Source organism: Macrotis lagotis, chromosome 5 (genome assembly GCF_037893015.1).
Source record: "Macrotis lagotis isolate mMagLag1 chromosome 5, bilby.v1.9.chrom.fasta, whole genome shotgun sequence".
Taxonomy (NCBI): Eukaryota; Metazoa; Chordata; class Mammalia; order Peramelemorphia; family Peramelidae; genus Macrotis; species Macrotis lagotis.
Genome location: NC_133662.1, coordinates 252551942 through 252576808, shown reverse-complemented (window position 1 = coordinate 252576808; position 24867 = coordinate 252551942). Strand labels below are relative to the sequence as shown.

General features: G+C 46.8%; 1 protein-coding gene across 7 annotated transcripts in view; it reads left to right on the top strand.

Moving 5' to 3' along the window:
• The window catches only part of GTF2IRD1 (GTF2I repeat domain containing 1), a 234448-nt gene that overhangs the window by 192189 nt on the left and 17392 nt on the right, over window positions 1-24867 (top strand). For 6 of the 7 annotated variants that reach the window (XM_074189368.1, XM_074189367.1, XM_074189373.1 and 3 more), the window contains 2 exons: window positions 6960-7007; window positions 16849-16926. In XM_074189368.1, the coding sequence (XP_074045469.1) occupies window positions 6960-7007; window positions 16849-16926 (126 nt within the window). The remainder of the gene's footprint in view (window positions 1-6959; window positions 7008-16848; window positions 16927-24867) is intronic. The other variant, XM_074189369.1, reaches the window with a different exon arrangement.

Here is a 24867-nt window from a genome sequence, read left to right as displayed (position 1 = left end):
TTACACACGCATGTAAATATATCTATGTACTTTCATATGAGTGTGTTTCCTTGCATTAGAATCTTGAGACAGGAATGAACATTTGGCATCTCTTTGAAGGATAAATTGAGGTGAGGATACCCTGGACTCAGGGTGATCAATTAAGATGTTACTGGGGTCATTCTATTGCCACTTTGACAAACCTTCCACTTTGTGAAGACCCAGTCCGCTCCCTCTCTCCTTTCCTTCCCTCCCTTCTTCCCTCTTTCCTTCTAAGTCATCCCACTGACTTCATTAAGTCTCTAAGAGGTGGCTGATGGGCCCCAGCTTGGGTTACATCCTGAAACCCCAGCAGGTGGTAGCCGGGCCCTTCCTGATTACAGTGAGGACAGCAAATCCATTTGGTCTCAAGGAGAATCTCCAAAGCTCTCACATTTCAGACAGCAGCCAGAAGGCCTGCAGTGATCAAAGGGCTAAGGGGGCTGGAGATGAGAGAAGGCAGGCTTGGAATGTCTCAGGTATCCCTGCAATGAAGAGCTCATATCCTCCAAGGCAGCTTTGCAGAGCCCTTCCGTCCATGGACAGGCCATACAGTAGAAGGAATGCTGGGCCTGGAGAGGCCTGGCTCTGGGTCCTGACTCTTACCCTGTGCGATCTTGAACAGAGCAGACCATTTCTCTGCACCTCAGACTTCTCACCTGTAGAAAGGGGGTCTCCGTAAACTATAAATCCTAGGCCTCCCTGGGCTGGCCTCCACCGTAGGAGAGATGCGAAGATGCAGATCAGGCTCCTAGGAAATCTATACTCCAGGTGGAGAGGCAAGATGGACATAGATAGACTTACTGAATATCAGAGCTGGGGGGGAAGAAAGAATACCTAATCCAATCCCTTAATTTTCCAGACAAGGGAAGAGAAGAAGTAATAGAGTCACAAGAGTAGCATCTGGCAGAACAGGTTGAAGCTCAATTCTCCTGACTCTCACTCCCAGATCCTTGTTGAAAAGGGAGGAAAAAACAACTTTTCTGCCTATTTTTCACATCACAATCATTTCCCAATATTCTACCATAAAACCTTCCTTTATAACAACAAGCTGCTAAACAAAACAAAAGTATATGCAACATTCTGCACCCGTAGTCTCCCACTTCTCCATCGAGAGGAGAAAAATGAAGCATCTGTTCTCCCCAAATGTGAATGGAGAAAATAAGGAGTTAGAATTTGGCTGCTGCTCAGTCCTGTTTATGTTTATGTTCTTGTGGTTCTCCTATAGATGGTTCTCTAGCCTTCACTTACTTCTTTCAGCATCTCTTCATCCGTGTCTTCCCATACATCCTAGCCATGGTTTCTATGGTACTGTAATTATTTAAGAATTATTAAATACTTTTTATGTTTCAAGCATGCACTGGGCTGCAAAGACGTTGATGAAGCAGTCCCTGCCCTCAAGGAACTTACATTCCCTTTTGGGAGAAACAGCATGTGCATAGTGTATTTACAGATTATAAAGAATATAAATGTATAGGCAGGGAGAGGGCAAATAACTGTACCCAATCCACAAGTGCCCTCTTTATTTCTGCTTCCAAGACTCCTGCCACCTAATCTACAATGTCCTCCCATGTGGATGGGTATTCTATCTAGAAGCCATCAGTCAAGGAGTGGGGAAGTAGATCCGTTCCAGGACCGTTACCCAGGAACCTTCGGGGTTACGGGTGAAAAGGATCCATTCTTCTTCTTGCCCTTGCCTAGAATTCTCTAGATCTGTTAGCAACTAGAGCTACAGAAAATGAGTCATCATGGAGTGGTGCTTAGGGATTAGACTTGGACTCTGGAAGATCTGGCTTCAAGCCCCACCTCCCATATATTCTAGATAGACATCCACAGATAAATCATTCGACCTTGGAACCTCACTGTACCAAGAAGGGTTTGATCTCAGTAGCCTTGAAGGTCATCTTGTTTCTATGTAGAAGTTAACCAAGGACGCAAGGCAAGACTTGGACAAGGACAAAGCGAGGAAAGCAGAAAGAATAAGCATGCTTTCCTTGCAGAGGAAAAAAATGGAGTGCAAAGTCACTGTGGAGTGGTCAGGGCTCCTGAAAAAAGGAAAACACAAAAAAGAATTAAAAGAGGAAACATAAAAGATGCAGAAATAGCACATATCAAATGCCTGTTTGTTAGCTGACCGGTCAACTAATTGATGCTGCAGCCACTTCCATGGTAGAAAGTCCAGTTCTGTTACTGATTGTGTTCTTCTAGCGATTAGCCCCTCCTTGCCCCCCTTTCCTCCTCTGTATGAATGCCATGCCCATCCTAGAGTATCTCTTAGGTTGCCTCCCATCCAGAAACCTAGAAATAGGAGTAGCTATCTGGAACGTGCACTGGATTTGGAGTCGGAAGCCCTGTGTTTGAATCCTCTGTCTGTTCCTTGCTAGCTCTGTGACCTTTGACAAGCCACCCCCTTTCTCAGGGCCTCAGATTCTTCCCCTGCAGAACAAAGCGGGCTGGCTAGAGGATTTCTGGCCTTCTGTGTAGATTGGGATCCTCCCACATGGTGTTTGGAGAAGTTGCCCCCGCTGGAGCAGGTGGGTGCCTGCTAGGCAGGATGGGGGGTGAGTCTGAGCCTTTTTGGCTGAGGCAGCAGGACAAAGGGGTGTGTGGCCAGTGAGCTCAGTAGACAGAGCTTGGCACCAATGAGGATATGACAGAGCGACTCTCTCCTTGCTGTGGGTGGGAATTACCCTACGTGGGTGCCAGGGCACTTCATTATTTGATTATATGGCATTCTCCCCCTTTCCATAAGAGGGCATAAGCTATGACTCACCCAAGTGGGTGGTGGAACCTGGTAGATGTTGCTGGTTGTGGGCGCAAGAAAGCTGAGCTTAGAAGCTATTGGAAGAAAACTGAATTTTAAAGGCTAGGCAGAGGGGCCGGGAGCATCTTTTCCCCAAGGCCAGATGGGCTTTGTTGGAGAGACAGGACCAGGACAAAGGTAGAGGAACCTGAGACTAGACCAGAAAACTATACAGTCTAGCACAGGCACATGTCTATCCATCACCGACCTTTATTCATCACCCATTATGGACCAGATACTGATTAGTCAGGAATTGCACTCAAATCCCACCTCAGATGCTGCTGGTGGTGGTAGTGGTAATAGTAGTAGTGGTAGTGGTAGTAGTAGTTGGTATTGTCATAAGGGTCTCTTGTTCAGCTACGGGTTGACCTAAGTGGGCTCTGAGATGCCCAACAGCTTCAGAGTCTGTGATTCCTATCCCTCTGCTGACCAGGGAAGGAAGGAGCTATAAGACAAGAAGAAGCCTAGGAGAGTCTGGGGCAGGACAGCGTGTTCAGGAAAGAGAGGCCAGTGAGGCCAGAATAGGAAGCTCAAAGCCCATTCAAAATGGGGAGCTAGGTCAAGTTTGGCTTCCCAGATTTTCAAACCTGGGGCCTCTTTCCTAAGGCCATCCAAATCCATTCTCAGGCAGGAATCTGACCAATTCTTATAGTTAAGCTTAACATTACAGCATTTGCGCCCCCCAGAAAAAAACAGAAACTAAGCTAAAGGAAGAGATATCCATGGTGGGTTTTCAGGAATAAGTGCCACGCTGTTGGAGGGAGGGGAAATTTGGAGGTGGAAGCTTTTCCTATTACCCTTCACCTCATTTGCAGTTGTTGTAGGGGCAGTTTCTCAACACCAAATAACATGGGAATACTGAGAGGGCTGGGGGACATTGTCAGAGTGAGACTAGAGAGAAACCCCAGAATGAGACCCCTTTAAACAGAGTATGATGAAAGGCGCTCGAGAGCTGGCTTTGATCGAAGAAAGAAATCTGCAGGTAAAGGTAACTGCGAGCTAGGGATGAGCCAACATCGTGACTTAGCCAATAAAGAGATAACGCAGGCTTAGGTAATGGCTCAGTGCAGTAAGTGTCCTTAAAGAAATCATATAGGGGCTGTAGTCAGAGGTGTAACTAGGGTGGGACGGTTAGAGCTTGCCCCGGGTTGGAAAATTTGAGGGGGCCAGCACCCCTATCTGACCTTTAGCAGCAGAGAAACAGACCAACTCAACATCTCATTCATCTGGTGTAGCAGGAGACAGCTGACCTACTAATAGGGGTGAAATCCTGCCTATGACATAGCCAGACCTTCAAAGACTAGGAGGCTCAGAGAGCTGTTATTGTGCTTTGATGGAAGGAATTTCCAACCCTGATAAAATCCCTATTCAGTCTAAAGCTTTAAAAAGTAAAAGAAAACAATGAGTTAAGGATCAGCATTTGCCCTGCCCCATGCACCATTCCACAGCTAGCCACTGCCTCCTTATTCCCAAGATATCAGGGTTCTCTGACTCTTGGCGATGGAATGGGGGGGGGGGGGGACAAAGCACTGGACCTGAAGTCAGGAGAGACTTGGGCTGAAGGCAGCCTCTGACACTCACACATGGGCAAGTTATTCTCTGAGCCTCTATTTCCTCATCTGTAAAATGGAAATAATAAAAGTGTCTATCCTTATGCTGAGGTGTGTGGTGGGGATCATGTGAAATACTATAGAGAAACTACTTTGAAGGACTTTTGGGAACTCTGAGAGTAGATGGTTTGGGAGTCAGAAGGTTAGGTTGGAATCCTGGCTCTGTCACCTGTATCAGTTTGGACAATTCACTACATCTCTCTATGCCTCGGTTTCCCTTTTTGCAAAATGAGACGCTTGGGCCACATGGCCCCCAAGTTCCATTCTAGCTCTAAATCTGTGATTGTATAATTTCTCTGGCCTCACATTCCTCAGCTGTAAGATCAGGGTGCTAGAGCAGATGGTCTCTGAAGTTCAGCTCGGGATCTGTGATCATCTTAAAGGATTCCCTAAGTGCTGTGGCAGCTAGGACTTTTATCATCATCTTTGACCGACCTGGCCTGGGAGTCAGGAGCCTGGGGGACTCTAGCCTCAGTTCTCCAATCATTCCCCTTCTCTGGCCCTCACTTTGCCCTTTTGCAAAATGGATCAGATGACCTCGACAGTCCCTTCTGGGTCATGTATTCTGTCCCTTCCTCCTTGGGTCTTCTCTGAGTCTAATGGGGGATAACACGTATTGTCCCAAAACTCAGGAGACCTGGGTTTGAATCCTAACTCTGGCTCATCAACTAACCCCAAGGGCCGTCCAAAATGTTTAGGAATTTGGACCATGTCCTCTCCTCGAGGAGCCATTGTGAAGATCATTCTGGTGGAATTGCTTTAGCTGATATGATTATCATAGCTGACGTGATGGTAATATTTGTCTAAGGATAGAAACTAAAATCTGATGGAGGGGATTGACTTGCACAAGTCACAGAGCAAGTTAACCAGAGGACTTCGATCAAGTCACTCTCCCATCTGTGCCTCAGTTTCCTCTTCTGTAAAATGGCACGATCTCTAAGGTCCTTTCTAGCACTACAGACTTGATTTGGGGGGTTCATCTTCAATGGAAAAGGCAGATGTGGTTCCAGCAAAAAGCCCCAGGCCTCCCTGAGGCCCACACTGAGGAAATCAAATGCAGGTCAATCGTGGGGGCCATTTGCATGGGGTTTTTTTCCTTTTCCTTCCTCATTTGGATCTCAGATTGGGTGTTTGCCGGTTTCCGCTGCTGAGCTGGTTTGGCCTTTTTCTTCAGGCACAGATTTCCCTGCAGAGGGATTCTGGGACGAGGAGGTTTATGCTAGAGGCCACCGGAGTGGGAGGGGAGCTAGCTCTGGAGGCTCGGGACTCGGCTTCGAATCCCAGCTCAATTATTTCCCTGCCTGCAGAACCTTGGGCAAGTCACTGCCCAGTGTCCCAAGGAACAGTTTGCCGCTCTCTCAAATCAGGGCCAGGTTTTTGCTAATTGAAAAAAATTAAACTTTTCAAAACTCGAACATGTATAATAGCATGTCTGCCATGGGCCCCTAAGAACACGGCTCCCCACAGCTCTGCCAAGGCTGCAGGGGAATCAAAGAGGAGAGGAAGGGAGAGAGGAGGGGAGGAGAAAAGGGAAGGAGAGAAGGGCAGAGGAGGAGAGAAGGGAAGGGGAAGGGAAAGAAGAGAAGAAAAGAGAAGAGAAAGGAAAGGGAAAGAAGTGATGAGGAGAGAGAGGAAGGAAGGACAGAAGGCCAGAGGAGGAGAAGAGAGAAGGGAAGGGAAAGGGAAGGGAGAGAAGAGAGAAAGGGGGAGAGGAGGATAGAAGGGGAAGAGAAAGGAAGGGAGAAGGGGAGAGGAAAAGAGAAGAAAAAGATATCTCAGAACCTTAGAGATTAGTTCATCCAGCCTTGGCAGTTTATCAAGAAACCCAAAATGACGTCCGAAGCTTTCTCCCTCTTCAGTTGGACCTCACGCTTGTTCTGGTGATGTGCCCCCATGTGCACCCACCGTCACTCCTCATTTCCCTGGCAGTGTCACCCCCCAGCCCCACCTCCAGGCCTGGCAGCTCTCCGGCCTGCTCTCCTCCCTGCCCTGCCATCTCTATCATTAGGCTTCCCACTCACACTGACAAGGCATGTACCTTCCTCTGTATTTCTCCCAAACCAAGCTAGGCCTTCCCAGCCCCAGGGTAGATGGTGGCTCTCCTCTCTGTGGGTCCTTGTCTGACCCCCATGGGTCATGCATTCTTATCCTCATCCTACAGCTGAGGAAATGGAATCTCAGAAAGGTTCCTGGGCTGGGGGTATCGAAGGCCGAGGCTCCATCTCTTACTGGGTCACACCAGAAAGAAGCAACGGTTTCTTCAAAATGGAGCCGGAGTCGGGGCCTAGGAGCCCTCAGCCCCCTTTTCTCCAAAGTGGGCATCTGCCTCAGCTGTTGGAGTCGGAACCTGAGCCCCCCACCTTCCCTGGCCCCTCCAGGAGCAGGCTGGCAATGTCATTTCCCAGAAGAGCTCAGGTTCCCCAGCTGCCATGCCCCACGGGGCAGGAGAGGCCGGGAAACCAGAGAGGCCGGGAAACCGGAGCCGCCACTCACTCATGTCTCTCTCTCTTTTTTAATTTGTGCCCTAGCCCCTAGACGGATTACAGCCTGGGGAAAAGCTTACGCTCCTACCGATGGTATGTAATGCAGGAGGTGGGGGCAGGCCAGTCTCAGGGCCTTGCGTGGACACCCACTTACACACATGGACATGCCACACACGCCACATACGCTGCACAGACAGGCACTACACTCACATGCATACTACACATGCACATTATTCTCAAACACATGCACATATATACTCTACACACATGCTACATATACATGGACACTACAAAGATGTAGTATTCTCTCATACTACACACAACCTTCCCCCCCCTTCTCTTCTGCTTCCTTCCCCCCCACCCGTTCTCTCCCTCCCCTTCCCTTCCCTTCCTTCCCCTTCCCTCCCCTTCCCTTTTCCTTTCCCATTAGTCCATTCTCCCTGTCTCTGTATCTCTGGATGCCAGCCAAGCCCAGACCATCACTAAGTCAGTCAAGACGGCAGCAGCAAGGTGACCTACTTAATGCAGGCTCGTTTATCTCCATCACACGAATTCCAGATGATTCAGACTCTAAAAGACAGAAAGGCTTGGTTGCAGGATCATGAGACTTTCCCAAGAGACAGGATCAGATATATAGAGTTGGAAGAAACCCTAGACTTGGTCTACCCCAACCCCCCCCCCCTCATTCTACAAATGAAAAAACTGAGACCCAGAGGCCTGAAGTGATTTGCTCAAGGCCACACAGCTAGTAATGGAATTTGAACTCAGTTTCTCCAAACCCAATGCTTCTTTCCAGGATCCCACAATGCTTCTCCAATCATTGCCATCTAGGATGAGGGAAAAGGAGGCTAGCTGGAAAAGGGACAGCATGGGAAAGTGGAAAGAGTACCAGCCTTGGAGTCTGAGGTCCTGAGCTCAAATCCTGTGACCCTGGGCATATTCCAAAGCCTCCTGGGCCTCTGTTTCCTCATCTGGAACATGAGGGTCTCAGACTGGTCTCAGATATCACCTCTGTGTTCATAAGTATCACCCAGCCTCCATTTCCCCATCAATAATATCAGCCAAAAAGGGGCAGCTAGGTGGTGTAGTGGATAGAGCACCATCCCTGCAGTCAGGAGGACCTGAGTTCAAATCCAACCTCAGACACTTCATAATGACCTAGCTGTGTGACCTTGGGCAAGTCACTTAACCCCATTGCCTTAAATAAATTTAAAAAAAAATTTTTTTTAAATAATGTCAGCCAAGCGCCCACTGAAACTCTGATCGAGCAACCAACACAGCTATGGTCCCTCCTGGCTCCTCCATTTTCTGACCCCCTGAGCTCAGCCGAGGGAGGGTAGGAATGCATGAAGGGAAAGGACAAAGGAGAATACTTTCCTGCCCTGGCTTCATTTGGCAGGAAACTCAGTGACAAACATTGAAACCTCTTTGTATGGGGAAGGGAAGTTCATAAAATATGCATCATGGAAACTGTGACCCAAGCTCATAAACGGGGTGTTTCATCTCACCAGTCAAAGCAGCAAGCCCAAGCCAATAGGCAGGTGCCCTCCCCACCGGCCCTGGTATTTGTGGTCCATTTGTACCTCAAGGCCAGAAGGGATGAGTTCTTCCATCCTGGGTCCTGAGGCCGGGGCAGATGAGCGCAGGGGTGGAGGGAACTGGCTGTGCAGCCAAGGTGATTCAGGTTTGACAAGAAGGAGGGCATTCCTGAGCTCTAGAGAAGAAGCTAGAAACCACAGTATCCCGAGCTGCAAGAGGCCTTGGAGACCTTCTAGGCCATGCCCTTCTTTTCATAAAGGAGGGAGGCCCAGAGAAGGGAAGCAGCTCCCCCCAAGTCACACAGCAAGCACATAGAACAAAGATTGAAACCCAGGCCCAGTGAGCTTTCCATTGCCAATTAGCTCTCCATTCTCCCCATCCAGTATTTCCTCCCCGCTCTACTGCCAGACCCAGGGATTGTTTCCACTTTTGTCCTTGTATTACCAGGCTACCACAATGCCTGTGGCATGGTAGTAGTAGGAGCTTAATACTTGCTTATTGTTTGGTCAGTGGAGAGAATAGAAGTTCCTTGAGGGCAGAGACTGATTTTGTCTCATAGATCCACTTCTTCGGGCGTCGGCATCACTTATCATACAGCAAGTGCTTAATAAATGCTTAAATGGGGACGGCTAGGTGGCGCAGTGGATAGAGCACGGGCCCTGGAGTCAGGAGGACCTGGGTTCAAATCCAGTCTCAGACACTTAATAATGACCTAGCTGTGTGGCCTTGGGCAAGCCACTTAACCCCATTGACCTTGCAAAAAAAAAAAACTAAAAAAAACTAAAAAAATAAAATAAAATAAAAAAATGCTTAAATGAATGAAGTATTCCATTTCAATTCAGTTCAGCATTTATTGAACACTGGGACTAGGTGCCAAGAAACACAAATGGCTGCTTTCCGAGAGCTTCCCTTCTAACCAATGAAGACTCCACTTTCGCTTCTGCCTCCACCTTGGCTTTTTAAGAGGGCAGCATCTGTCCAGCTCTTCAGGAAGAGAAGGGATGGGGGGATTCCTATCTGGAGTCCAGGCATGGGGATGGCCAGAGCAGAGAATATGGCAATTCTAGTTGTCTGTATCCCCAAACTGGGAAAAATGAAAGTGGAGTCTGGGAAATTGTGTGGAAGCAAGAGAATTGGGGAGAGGATGGTGGGGTCCGTAGTGTTTATCAAAGACTTCCAAGCTTCCTTTTGTGAGAGAATCAAAGAGTAAGTCCGTGTCTTCCACTGTGTGTTACCATAGAAAGAACAATGACCTGAGTTCAAATCCAGTTCTCATCCAGCTACTTTCTACCTATCTGACTTTCCAGCTTCTCTGAGCCTCAGTTTTCCTCCTCTGTGAAAGAGGTTGGATTAGATGACCCCCAAGCTCATGAACTATGTGGCTCTGCACTGGATAAACAGGGTAATAGACTTTAGACACTATAGAAGACCCATATAAAGACCTATATATAGGAGACCTATATAAAGTCTATTACCCTGCAGCCCCTGGAAGGGAATCACTTGTCCACAAGCAAAAGAGTCAATGACAGGTCAGTTTTCAAAGTGGGATCTAAGCTTCTGTCCAACTCTGACACCCAGTGTTGTAAGGAGCCTTTCAGTTCAAACATCCTTTGGTTCCGTGAAAGTCACAGGAGGGGGTCCCATCTTGTCCTGTTCATTCAGGTTCATTCACATTTAATTCATTTCATGACTAAGCATGTATTTAGGTCCTACCCTTAAAGAGTCTAGTTGGAAACACTTAGCTCTTTGCCCTGAACAAATCATCAGTTTTGCTCTTCTGAGTCTCAGTTTCCTCATCTGTAAAATGGAGTTATTACTCCCTGACCGTGTCACTCCTTGGCTCTCTCGGGTTCAGTGAATCCTTTCTCCCTCTAGGATAAAATAAAGGCTCCTCACTCTGGCATTCATAAAGACCTTTGAAGACAAACTGAAGGTAGTCCACCCTTTTCCTCACTCTTATTACAGTTGATTCCCCTATCCACACTCTTATGCTCCATCCACATTGGCCTCCTGCTAGGCTCTGTTCTTCATGTTGCATCTCTTATCCCCATGCCTTTGTACAGGCTGTCCCCTCTGCCTGGTGCACCCTCCTTCTCCCCTTCCCCTCCTGCAATCCCTAGTTTCCTTGTAAGCTCAGTTCAAATGTCACCTCCTTTCCTGATTCCACACATCCCTCCCCCCAATTGAAATTACTCTGTATTTGTTCTGTATATATTTATATATAATATGTAATATTTATCACATATAATATTTATAATATACAACTTATATTTATAATATAATACATAATACTTATAATATACATTACATTATGTATTATATTTATAATATTATATATATAATACTATATTTCTTGCTCTGAGAACATGTTTTAGCCTATTAGATTGTAAGCTCCTCTTCATTTCTGTATCCTCGGGGCACTCCATGACACCTGGTACACAGCAGATCCTTAATAGATGTTTCTTGAGTGAATACTTGTCAGAGGCAGTGAGTTCGGAGGATTGGGATTCAGATTTTTAACACTTACCTCTGTGATACTAGGGCAGCTAAGTGGCACCATTGTACATGGAGTATTAGGTCTGGAGTCACATCTTCCTGAATTCAAATCTGGTCTCAGACCCTTCCTAGCTGAGTGACCTTGGGTAAATCACCTTAATCATATTTGCCTCAGTCTCCTCATCTGTAAAATTAGCTGGAGAAAAAAAAATGTCAAACCATTCTATCTTTGCCAAGAAGACCCCAAATAGGGTCACAAAGAGTCAGACACAACCGAACAACAACTGTGTCCCTAAGACTTGGTTTCCTCATCTGTAACCTGAGGACAGCTGGACCAGCTAACCTCTGGTGTTCCTTTTGCCTCTGATCCTCGGGCTCTCATCATCCCAGGGACTGTTGGGAGAGAAACTCTCTGTAAGCCTTATTATACTATAAAAATGAGAGGGGTAGCTCATTGAATCCTCCAGGCCCCTCAGTGAGCTAGGTAGTATCATCATCCCCATGTTAACAATGTAGAAACTGAGGCTAGGAGAAAGAGACTGGTTACCAAGGACTAATTATTCAAGTTCATTTTAGAGCCAAGTCAACTCCTTGTGTGAACTTATTCCACTGAACCAGGCTGGCACCCATCGAGATCCCTTGCCAGAGATAGCATGATAGACCTCTGTGGAGCCCAGATAAGAGGTATGGAAAGGAGATTCAAGACTGGATGGCCTGCAGTGATGCACTGGGAGATAAAGAGATGGCTGCTTGCAGAACTTCTTAGGAAGAGAACATTTTAATTACTTTTAAGTTTTTATTATTAATATAACAATAATAGAACTCTGCAGATGAGCATGTGTCTACATGTCCCAGGAGAAGGAAGCCAAGAAGTAGGCTTTAGAGACTTGGAATAAACTTATTCATCCTTTTGTATTGGGTTCAGGGAAATTTATTGTGAAGGCTTCATTGGTTGGAAGACCCCTTCCCAGGATTCATTTCCTTCCCTTGGGGAAGATCATCCAACTCTGAGTCCTGCCTCTAGACTTAGTGTACTCCACTGACTTCCATCTGAATCTCTGCAGCCTGGCCATCCTCTAGAGTCCTTTCAGGGCGGTGTCCTTGACCCTCCCATCATTAGCCAATCAACAAGGCCTAACTGAGCAACAGCTATGTGTTCAGCCTGTAGCTAGACACTCTAGAAGATACATCAACACAGAAGGTCAGAGCCACCAGAGAGCTTAGAAACCATCTAGTCCTTCTCCTTTGCATGCTCGGGAAACAAAGAAAATCAAGTGACTCACTCAAGGCCATACATTGAATTAGTGTGAAAATTGAGATTTGAAGCTTCACTTCCAACCTAGATATGGATGAAATTCTTTTATTTGGGGGAGAGAGGGGAAGGAAGAGAAAATCTGTGATTTTTACCCATGGAGGAAACAGCCTTTGAGATTTTTATAATGTGCCCAGTCATGCAGTCATTGTGAGTCAGAGACAGGAGTAGAACCCAGGTCTTCCTGAGTCCAAAACCAGCTCTGTCCATTATCCCAGTGTCCAGGACAGACATAATCACACCAAGTGAAAACCAATGAACCAAAGCCCTGAATGATAAGTGCCAGACGAGCGGCATCATCGAGAATTTCAATGAAGTTAAGTCATGGTCAAGGGAGCTTCCTAGACAAGATTGGATTTTATCTGGGTTTGGAAGGACAAAGAGGCAGAGAACCAAAAGTCTGGAAACAGAAATGTGCTTGGCATAGCCAAGCAGATCTGTCACTGGGAATAATAGAGTGAGGCATTGCCCCAGGGTTTCAGATTTAGGAGACACTTGAATCTGGAAGCTCTGACAGATCTTGGCAGTCCCTGAGCAGCTAAAAAACAACAGAGCTTAGCACCTCGTTAGCAAGATGGATAGATAAATAGATCATTTATTAAGCACTCGGCATGTCCTGACAGACACTGTGCTAAGCTCTGAGGTTAGCACTACAAGCCAAAAAAATCAGTCGCTGGCCTCATGGAGCTTATAGTCTAATGGAAGAAGACCAGACCTAAAGGGGAAAAGCAATAGGAGGTGAGGAGAGGTGGTTGGCAGAGAAGAGAAAGAGGAGTCAGACCATGAAATAGCAAGAGTGGTGAGTGAACATTGGAAGCTACCAGATGGTGTTAGGTTGAGCTCCTCCCCACCACCACCTTTCTTTTTCCTGTTGACTTGATACAGGTCTTGGATGCTAGATGCAGAAGTAGAAGGGACCTCGGAATTCAACCTCCTTGATTTTAGTCATGAAGAAACTGAGGCTCAGGGAATTTAGGGAGTGGTTCAAAGTCATGCAGGTAGTGGAGGAGGGAGAAATTTGAATCCAGATCCTCTAATTCAGAGCCACTTAATCTCTGTCTCCTCCACCATGGAACAGAGTCCATCTATCTCATGCTCTTGCCCCTGTTTTCAAGGTAGGGTGAGGAAAGCAGACTGTTAGGAGCAGATCAATCTGATATGTGATGGTTGTCCTTTTTTCTCAAAGAAGAGCATGGCATTAGGGAAGTGGTGCTATGGTGGCACATGAATTGGATTTGAGTGCTAAATCACCAGCCTCATTTTCTCCTCCAGAGCCATCTGGGTCCAGTGGCCAGATAGGATACAGAACGACTGGAGATAGCCTTGGATGTAAGGAAAGTTAAGTGACTTGCCCAAGGTCAAGTGTCTGAGGGTAGATTTGAACTCAGGGCCTTCTGACTCCAGGATTGGTTCTCTGGCCACTAGTGGCTTTCTGATATATATATATGACTGGTAACTGCTAAGGCTAGAAATGTGATATGGAGGCAAGATTAGAGAGCCTTGGATGAAGGAATTGAGGCTATCTGGTAAGCGGCGGTGTTTCAGTACAGGTTCCTGAGTAGGACTGAATGTCTTCTCTAAGGCCACGTTTCTTGTTATTGTTAATAATTATTATTAAATTTACTATTTCTATATCACTTCAAAGTTTATTAAAAAGCATTTGGGGGCTAGGTGGTGAGGTGGATAGAGCACCAGCCCTGGAGTCAGGAGGACCTGAGTTCAAATCCAGCCTCAGACACTTAATAATTACCTAGCTGTATGGCCTTGGGCAATCCACTTAACCTCATTGCCTTAAATTAAAAAAAAAACTTTAAAAAAAGTAATTGTTAAAAAAAGCATTTGAGGGGCGGCTAGGTGGCATAGTGGATAAAGCGCCGGCCCTGGAGTCAGGAGTACCTGGATTCAAATCCGGTCTCAGACACTTAATAATTAATAATTACCTAGCCGTGTGACCTTGGGCAAGCCACTTAACCCTGTTTGCCTTGCAAAAAAACTTTTAAAAAAAAGCATTTGACATGCTACTTCATTTGACCTTCACAAACACCCTGTGAAATTGGTGCTACTATTATAATATCCTTCTTACATATGAGGAAATGGAAGCAAACAGAGGTTAAGTGACTTGCCCAGGGTCACACAGATAGTACAAGTCTAAGGCTGGATTCTCACCCAGATCTTCCTACTGTCCACAGTTTCCTATTCTAGCCAGTAGCAGCAAGTACCTTTCACTCCATCCCTTCCCACTTGCTAAGCTGTATCCAACCCTACAATTTTACAAATAAGGAAAAAGAGTCAGAGACAGAAAGGAACTGGTCCATGGTTACACAGGCAGTAAACATCTAGATTTGAACCCCAGGTCCTGAAATTTTAAGTTACATCTAGAAGGGAGCCTTCAATTCAGTTCGACCCCCAATTTTCCAAAAGAGGAAATTGAGACCCAGCGAATTTAAATATCTTGCCCAAGGTCACAAAGGTGACAGAACCAGGAATCGAACTCAGGACCTCTGACTCCAAATCCAAGGTTCTTTCTACTGTACTACAAAGGTAGTAAGAGTCAAGGCTCTTGCCCCCTCTTGTACTCCCTACCATGATCATCTTCCTTTTTTGCCTTGCAAAAAAATTGGCATCAGTCACATGGGGGGAAGATACCCAATCCAATAAGCATTGATTAATTAAATTAATTAAAGCATTGATTAATTAATTAAACTAGACCCCCCCCCCCCCCGCTAGTGCTTCCAGTAACAAAACCCCCATCCTGCCCTCCAAGGGTTTGCATTCAGAGACTGAAGACAAGCTGGTGACTTACTGGGAACAAAGCAGGGCAGGGCACTGAAGGCCGACCCCAATCAGCCCCACTCTGCCTTTATGTCCCAACTCTTCCAAACTCCCTTGAACTGAAACTATGGACCTGTGGGGCACGTGAGACAAAGGCAAGCTCAGGGCAGGAGCAAAGGCCCAACCAGACTGTCTGAGAGGAGGTGGGAGAGGGCTGCCTGCAGGAGCCATCTCCTCCCCCAGCGCCGGCCCTTACTCCCTTCCCTCTCACCAAAGACTCCGAGAATATAAAGCAGGACAAGTCCTCGGAGGATATCGAGTCCAACCCCTACATTCTACAAAGGAGGAAACTGAGGCCATGGCGGTAAAGTGACTTGGGATCATAGAGAGAAGGAGACCAAAGACCACCTAATCCAACCCTACATTCTACAAAGGAGGAAACAGACAATGGCAGTGAAGTGAGATAGAAGGGAGGCCAGGGGCCACCTAACCCAAGCCTGTCATTTTACAAAGGAGGAAACTAAGGCTTAGCCAAGTTCGGTGATGTAAGAAGCAGGATTTGAACATAGGCCTTTTGCCTCCAAGCCGAGTGCTTTTTCCACCCTTCCTGTGAAGCATAACTCTGGCCTAGAACCGGCTCTGGAGAAGAAATCACAGAGGCCGGAACTTCCTCCCCATTGGCCTTCAAGCCTTCCTGATCTTGGCGGGTTTCTGAGCCACTGTCCCTGGGGAGCTGCTACTCCGAAACCCTCCCGTCCATCCACCAGAGGAGGGGAGCAGCCCATGGGGGAATAAAAGAAAAAGCATCGAGGCCCAGGCAGCTGTTTCCAGAAATGCCCAATGGAGACCATTTCGATGAGCTGCGATTTCCTTGGGAGGAAGAGCTTATTTCTTAAGGGGGGTTTAGGAGCAAAAAGTCCCCACTAGGGGGCTAAGGAAGCTGGAGGACTCCCCGACTCTCCTCCCACCTGGCCTGCGAGCTCTTGCTGCAGAGGGAAGCAGCTCCTGCTGCCCCGTCTCCTTGGGTTCTCCTGGGCTCCCTGGACTCGGGGAGAGGACTAGCAGGAGGCAGGGATGGGGGGAGCTGAGACGGCCTTAGAAGTTCCCAGCTCTCTGACCCAGAGCACCCCGCCTGCATCCAAAGCGGGGTGAGATTCACTCAGCCTCCGAAGCTCCAAGGAGGACCTGAGGGGCAGGGCAGGAAGGAGAACAGAGGTTGTCTTCCTAGCCCCATGGAACATGACCTCCAGAGTACCGGGTTCCAGCTCCATCTCTGATGCTCATTACCTGTGTGACCTTTAAACATGTCGTTTCCCTTCCTTGAGCCTCAGTTTCCTCACCTGTAAATTAGGGGAGTCGGACTAAATGACCTCTGAGATTGATGACTCTAATCATCTCCCTAGGCCTCAGTGTCCTCATCTGCAAAATAAGGGGATTGGATGGAAAGGCCTCAGAAGTCCTTTTCCACTCCACGTTTATGCTCCCAAGTCACTTTACCTCCATGGGCCTCAATTTCCTACCTATAAAATGAGAGCAGGGGCTTCTGGATTCTGAGGTCCCTTCCGGCTTGGTGGTCGTCATCTGGTGTGTTGCTGAGGCTGAGGCTGGAAAAGGGAGGGTCCTGCTCTAGCCCCTTCCCAGGAGGACAGATTCATGGGGGGAGGGCACTGATGGGGCTCTTCCCCCTCCCCCATCTCTATCCTGCCAAGATGGCAACGCCAGCCAACAGCCAGGCCGGCTCCTGACAAAGCAGGGCACCCCTTCCCCTCCCCCATCTAGTCTCTCATCCCCTCCTCTCTTTCTTTCTTTCCACAGATGAAGATGACGCCAACCGACTTGGGGAGAAGGTGATTCTCCGGGAGCAAGTGAAGGAACTGTTCAATGAAAAATATGGTCAGTGGCCAGCCAGGCCCTCTGGGGGCCGAGGTGTAGACAGAGCCAGTATCAGGGGGCCGGCAGCTCCCTGGGCTGCCAAGGCCCAGAACGCGTCTCTGCTTGCGCAGGGAAAGCCTCTATTTATAGTCTGAGCTGCCAGCAGCCTCCTTCCTCCCTGGTGGAGGCTCAGCCACCCGCAGCCCGGCTCCCCTGGAGGGGTGGCGCTGATGTTGCCAGGTCTAGACCTCCCTCATCTGCCAGCCTGCCCCCACCCCACCCCCCTTTTTCATTTCCAACATTTCTTAAAACAGGTGGTGAGTGAGTGGCAGCAGCCTTGGGGGGCTGGGGTGGGGGGGGCGGGCTTCCAGGCGCCGGCTCCCGGCCTGCCTGCTGCCGGGATTCATGTCGATTTGCAGAAGCCACAAGGTCACAGCTGCTCCCCGGCTGCTTCACATTTTCAAAGGGCCGGGCGTTTGTTCCTCAACACATGGCCCAGCCTTCTGATGGTTCTCTGGGGGGGGAGGGGAGGAGCAGGGCACCAGTGCCCCCCTGTCCTGGACCCAACACATTTCCTCCATCTGCTGGGCTGAGGGGGGCCGGGCGGGCATCATGGGGTACCCCCTCCCATCCCCCATCTTCCCATTGCTCCTTCCTCTCCTGCCTCCCCTCCCCCATCCCCAGCTCTGGGCCTTCGTCAGAGAATGGGAGACTTGATTTATCACCAAATCAATGCCTACATTCATCTTCAGGCAGAATTTTCTGCCTCTCCCACACCCACAATGTATTATAAGAAGTCAAATGGAAAAGGGTCCTTTGCTACCCGCCTTGCTGTTGAATCTTAAGCAGCTGATGACTTCCCCCAGCCCTGGAGCCCTAGACTCTAGGACCTGGGTTCAAGTCCCACCTTGGATTCTACTTCGGAAATGTTTCTAGGGTCAGTTTCCTCTAGATGACATCTGGGGTCCCTTCTAGCTCTAGTTACGATCTCCCGCTCCAGCAGTCTTACGTGCCCGAGGTACTGGAGATACGAACCAAAACGAAGGGGTCCCTCCTCCAAGGAAGTTGCTATTCTTTTAAGGGAGAGGATGCAGATAAAAACAACCCAAAACAAAGCCAAGTACCAGGTAATTGGGAGAATAAGGAGACCAGGAGTGGCCCCCTACAGTCCTAGATAAACTTTGGAAGAAATGAGGGATTCCTTGAGGCAGAGATAAGGAGGAATTGCCCACCAGGTGAGGGGTATGGCCTGTACAAAGGTGTGGTGATAGGAAATGGAATGTCCTGATTGAGAAACAGACAGAAGGTCATTGGTTGGACAACAGAGATCGGGAAAAGGAGTGATAAACTAAATAAGGCTAGAAAGTAGGTTGTGCCGGTTGTGAAGGGCTTTAAATGGCAAATGGAGGCTTGCGTTCAGCAAGGGAAGGACGTAGATCATAGATTTAGGGTTTATCAGACCTCTTCTTTGGGGATATCACCTCGGTATCTGTGTAGACAACGCATCAGAGTAGAAAGAACCGGAAAAAAGGGAGACCAGAGGTGAGAAGAGCCTGAACAAGGGAGAAAAGAGACTTGGCTAGTAAATGGACATATGAGGTGAGGAAGATGACTATTCCAGGTCCATTCTCCCAGCTTCCAGGGCAGAGTTGGGAGGGAGGGGAGGCTAAGATTCTTCTTCTTGTTCAGTTGGTTTCAGTCATGTCTGATTCTTTATGACCCCATTGGGGTTTTCTTGGCAGAGATACTGGAGAGGTTTGCCATTTCCTTTCCCAGCTCATTTTACTGATGAGGAAACTGAGGCAGACAGGGTAAAGTAACTTCCCCAACTAGAAAAGGTCTGAGGCCAGATTTGAACTCAGGTTTTCCTGACTCCAAGCCCAGTGCTCTATCTACTATGCCACCAGGAGCCCTATTTCATCCAAGCCTAACCCCAGTACATCCAGATATGAGCTGAGCCGGCCTGCTGCGGCCCATTCTTTAGATGTTTGGGGAGCCAGGGATGAGTTAACAGCATTGCTGTACAAGAGGGTAAATAAACTCAGAAGCTTTGGGTCTAAATTAGGCAGATGGGCAGGATAAAAGAGTCCAAAGAATCCCAGGCATCCCCTGCAGAATCCTTGAAGCAAAGCATCCCAGATAATTGGAAGTTTTCAGGGAGGAATTTGAAGGCGGAATGGTTGGGAAGTGTAAGCTCAAAGGGTTCATTAATATTAATTGGCATCTATAAAGCAAAAAGGTCTGCGGGGGTCTGTCCCCTTGAGGATCCAAACCAGCCTGGCAAGCTCCAGATTGGGTCCAGCCCAATGATGTGACTTGGAGGAGGAGTCCCAGCATGGAGGTTCCCTTCCTCAATCAGCCCAACACCTGTCTATGCCTCAGCATTTCAGAGGGCATTTCGAGGACTTTTCCCTGGCCATGCAGCTGGTCGGTCTCATTGGCAGACCTCTGTCCAGGTCTCCCTGGCTCCCGAGCCAGCCTCTCTTCACTACAGGTAGAATTCCCCTCTGTCACCCCCACTTACCCCCAATCACCCAAGTCAGAGGTAGAGGAGGTACAGTTCAAACTTGGGTTTCTGCCGAATCCAAGTCCAGTAGACTTCCCACCTTGCCAGACTGCCCTAAGGAGAATACCACGAAAATCAGGGGCAGACAAGTTCTGACGATGCCCTTTCTCATTCTGTAATCCCTAGGCTGGTTTCTCAATTTGGCCCAAGTCCTGGTTCAGCCTCTTACTCGCTGGGGCAAGTCACCCAATCTCTCAGCGCCTCAGTTTCCCCCCATCTCTCATGGGAATGATTCCTGCCCTGCCTACCTCATGGGATTAGTGAGGTTCTAATTAAATCATGTTTTCAAAGCAGCACTGCAGAGCTTCTTATGATTACCACTGTCAGTTATCGCTTTATTTACGTTTACACCCATAAACCTCATTAAACCATGTGGATCATTGGCTCTAAAGCTGGGAGGGAACTCAGAGTCCATGCAGTCCAACCTCCTAATCTTACAGATAGGGAAACTGAGCCCAAGGGAGGTTGTCTAAGGCCACATGGATAATATTTATCAGTTAGTCCTCCTCCTGCAAAGACAAGGCTCTTTGCACTGTCCCTCACTTCTCACTACTGAATATTTGAAGTATTCCTCGGTCGAATATAGGCTAAAGTATACCCTTTTTTCCCAGATTAGTCATATTAAAAACCTAGATGAGAAGTGGAATGGGACAGGAAAGGAGAGGAGAAGGTTAAATTTCTTAAGAGATCAGACTTAGCAAGCACCATCAAGTCCCATAGAAACCACATTCACCCACAGCCACTTGGTAGGTGCTCATTACAGAATATTCTTCTTTCTCCAGTAAAGCAAGCCTGAGCCTCTCAGTAACCCTTTGATAGCCAGTTGCCATATTCAGCTTAGTTCTCTTCCACTAGCATTTCTTAACAGTTTCTTCTGTGCCAACTGCTAGGAATGCCTGCCTTCTGGGAGCTTTCATTCTACCCAAGGGTGCTTAAAAACCAGAGGCCAAACAATAAAGTATAAACCAGAGGCTAGAGCCTATTAAAGTAGGTTTTTCTTGCCTTGATTGGATTAATATGAGTGGCTGTGAGGACTGTATCTCAGTGCGGACTCACAGCCTCACCATGGTCCGCACCTAGGTGACATAACCCCAGGCATCCTTCCTCTTCACTCTACCGTGGCTCCCTACCACTTCCCATTCTTGTCCTGACCCAAATTGGCTAAAGGGAACTAAATATTCCCAAGAATTCTTCTAAGCTCTGGTGCAAAAACAACCATAGGGAATGAGGTCACCCTAAGAGGAACTGGGACCAAGTACTGCCCCCTCATTTCAGACACGACATCTTTGTCTCTCTGCCTTCTGTGGCCAACGATTCTGGGTTTTTGGTAGCCACATCCTAACTTATATTTTGCTTTTGGTCCCCTAAATTTCCTAGCTATTTTCACATTAACTATTGGTTAGCTGTCCCTACTCCTCTCCAATTGATTTTTTAACCCCTTGTGGGACTTTATATTTATCTCTCTTCAATGTCATATTATTAGATCTCTTCATTTCCTAGCCACCTGTACCCCTCCGGCTATCTCTGTCATGTCCCTCTGCCAGGAACATACACACTTCTCCCCAACGCCAACCCTGTTTTCTATATTCCTCATAGTCATGCTTCCACATTAGAATGGAAGCTCCTCCAAGGAGCTGGTTTTCAGTTTCTATTTGTATTTCCAGTGTTTAGTGTTTTGCAGGCTATAGGAAATAGTTAACAAGTGCTCTGTGGACTAGATTTGGCAGATTATTCATAGATCTTAAGATTATAGATTTAGAACAAGGGGGATGGGGTGGTTGGAAGTTTTGTAGCCAAGGTATCTCATTTGAAGAAAAAGGAACTTTTCTAAGTCATATAGTTGCAGAACTGGAAATCAATGGGGGTGCCTAGGTGGCACAGTGGATAGAGCACCAGCCCAGAGTCAGGAGGACCTGAGTTCAAATCCAGCCTCAGTCACTTAATAATTACCTAGCTGTGGGATCTTGGGCATCACTTAACCCCATTGCCTTGCAAAAAAACAAGCAAACAAACAAACAAACAAACAAAAAGAAATGGGAACCAAACCTAGGTCCACTGACTGGCCAACTCCAGCAAGATCCTTTTAGATTTGGGCTGCATCATCCAATGTCTGAGCTTGCTCCTTCCCAGTTTGGGGTCAACTGTAGGCTGTAGAAGCAATACAGCAAAAGGCTGTAGACCAATTTTTCTTTTCACTGATAAAAAGTAGCACGAGACCAAGGAGATCCTTGAGTTACTGTGCTGTGGAGTCTTAGATTTCTTATCTCTTGTAAGAGAGGGGGACTACAGGTGTAGGATGCTGTATATACTGTATACTTTCAGTATATACAGCATTCATGAATCCCCTTCAGGTTTGGCATGCAAGGGTGGCTTAAGGGCTGGACCTAGAGTGAGGAAAACTGAGTTCAAAACTGGCTTCAGATAGAGGACCCTGAGCAAGTTACTTTACCCTGTCTGCCTCAGTTTCCTCATCTGTAAAATGAGCTGGAAAAGGAAATAGCAAACCTTTCCTTCATCTTTGCCAAGAAAACATGCCTGGAATTCTTGCACAACAACCACAACTGGTCATTCAGCTAATTCTGAATGTACCTTACTGCTCACTGCTGACCCACATCTCCAGCTATATCATAGGCAATGAGAAAAACTTTTTCAAATGTTTTGCTAAAATCTAGATAACTTTGGCCTGTAAACTTTCCCTGATCTACCAGTTTGGCAGGAAACAAAAATGACCCTGAAATAATCTATTATTTTTCAAAGTTGTCATTCATGGGTTTTGCTTTTATATGCATCATTTCTAGAAATAACTTCTTCCCTCCACCCCTTCCCACTTCACCTTGTGTCCTACCATGTAACAAAGAAAGCATGCCCTGACTGAAAGTATCTACAGCATCCCACACCTGTAGTCCCCCTCTCTTACAAGAGATAAATATTTCGCATCATCTATTTTCAAGGACCATGATTAGTCATTAGATCAGAATTCTGCTTTGCTAAGAAGTCTTTCCGTTTTCATTATTGTAGTTACGGTGGATCCTGTCCTCCTGGATTGCTCCTCACTTCCTTCTATCAGTTGCCAGTTGGCATGACTTCTTGATGATCCCACCATGTGGATTTTGCTTTCTTCTCTAAATGTTCCCAAGCTAGCCCTTTAACAATACAGCCTCAAATCTAGCTGAGAATGGAAGTGAAGCTCATTGAAATATAGTCTCCAAGAATCACCCTTTTGTCATCATCTGTATATCTCAGGTACTAGGAAACCTCTCCTGGACTCTGATTTTTCAGAGATTCCCCTATAGAGACTTAGAAGGGACTTCATTAAATTGCTTCTCGTACCCGGAGATTTCATTTTTCCTGCCTTGATAACGTGGACTCACAAAGAGCAATTCAGAGGTAGAGACCCCAGACACAGAAGCACTGAACTATGTCTCCCTGAGATACTCTCCGAAGAGTTGTAGCCCTTGATAAAAGAAGGGCGTATAGTTGGATTTGGGAAGACCTACATGAAACTCTCACCTCAGATATGTGACCCTAGAAACATTGCTTAGTTTCTCTAGGTCTCAATTTCCTTACCTGTAAAATGAAGGGGCTAGATGAATGACCTCTGAGCCCTTTTCTAGTTTTAAATCTATGATCCTATCATTTCCCTCAGTTTCCCCATCTGTAAAAGGCTTCTGAGGCCCTTCTAGCTCAAAATCTAGAGTCCTTTGATCCTATACAAATGGAATTCCAGGTCCATGCCAAAAAAAGCCACACCAAAGAAATGTGGGCTGTTATTACTAAGTTGCTTAAATTCTCTGTGCCTCAGTTTTCTCATCTGTAAAATTGGGATAATGACAGCTATAGTAACTGTGAGGTCATGAGAATCACATGAGGCACTTTGCAAGGGAAATTTACAGCCTTTTTATTGACTGTGATGATGATAATTATGAAGTAATTTGGAAACTTGGAAACATCATGATGTCTGCAAAGAGATCTTAGAGTAGGATCTGAGCGGCCATCTCTCCCCCCAGCCTTTGAAGTGTCTTCTGACCATGAATCCAGTGACCTTTCCATCTAGTCCCAGGGCCTCTCAGATCAAGCCAGGGCTGTGGTATACTCGAAGTCAGGAGAGGGAGCAGAAGAGGAAGATGCCTCCAAGGAGACCTCGCCAACCTGCCATCTTGGCAGTTCCCTGTATTAACCCTGTAGGAGCTAAGTGGCACAGTAGAGTCATGCTAACCATGAAGTCAGGGAGACTTGAGTTCAAATCTTGTTGCAGATACTTAGGAGCTGTGTGAACTTGACCCACACAGCTCTGTGTGCCCTCTGTGCCTCAGTTTCCCCACATGTTGAATGAGGTTTAAAAGAGCAGGTATGGATTATTGTAAGAATCCAACAGATAATACAGTACTTTGTAAACCTCAAGGTTCTATATCAATTCCATAACTCTTTAAGTAAGGGAACTAGACATGAGATTTCTGTAGTCGAAGGCGCTCCCTCTTAGCAGCATAGGTTGGCACCTCCTCTACGCTTTATAGTCTGAAGGAGCTTCCCTGAATACTGAATGGTTTACCCAACCTCACCCAGGATCAAACAGCCAATGTGTGTCAAAGGCAAGCCTTGAGCTCTTTTGGCTGATTTTACTTGCTGAGTAGCTGTTAATATTTTAATATTTCTATATTATACTAATATAATATATTATATGCTAATATAACAGATTTATTTTAATATGTGCTAGAATATTATTATTTCATAATACATAAATATATATTACTATGCAATTAGCACTAATATTTTTTATACTTACACCCTCCAAATTTAGGGTCCTGGAGTAAAGCCCCAGTTGCTCTACCATAATAACTGGTTCCCTAAAATTAGAAGGGAAAAGGGTACAAATGAACAACATAGGTAACTGACTTCTAGTTTAAGATTTGCCCCAGGGTCAGTCCTCACCCCCATCCTTTCCTCATCATTGGCAGGCCACCTTTGAAATAGGTATTCTCAGAGTCCTAAGAAGGCAATGGGGGGGGGGGCAGATAAGTGTTGCAATGGATAAAGCGCCAACCCTGGAGTCAGAAGGATCTGAGTTCAAACCCAGCCTTGGACATTTAATTATTACTTAGCTCTGTGACCTTGGGCAAGTCACTTTACCCCATTGCCTTGCAAAAAAAAAAAGAAGGCAACTGTATCAAATGGTGACCTCATGGAATCCTTGGAGCCAAAAGGACTCTGGCATTGGATGATAAGAGCCAGAGAGATCTTAGGGGCCATCTGGGCCAATTCCCTAATTTTACGGATGATAAAATAGAGACCAAGAGATGGAAAGTAGTTTTTTCCCATGATCACATGGCAAATTAATGGCTAAGAGTAAGGCTCAAATCCAGATCTTCCATGTGCCCCATTTATCATAGATCATATGG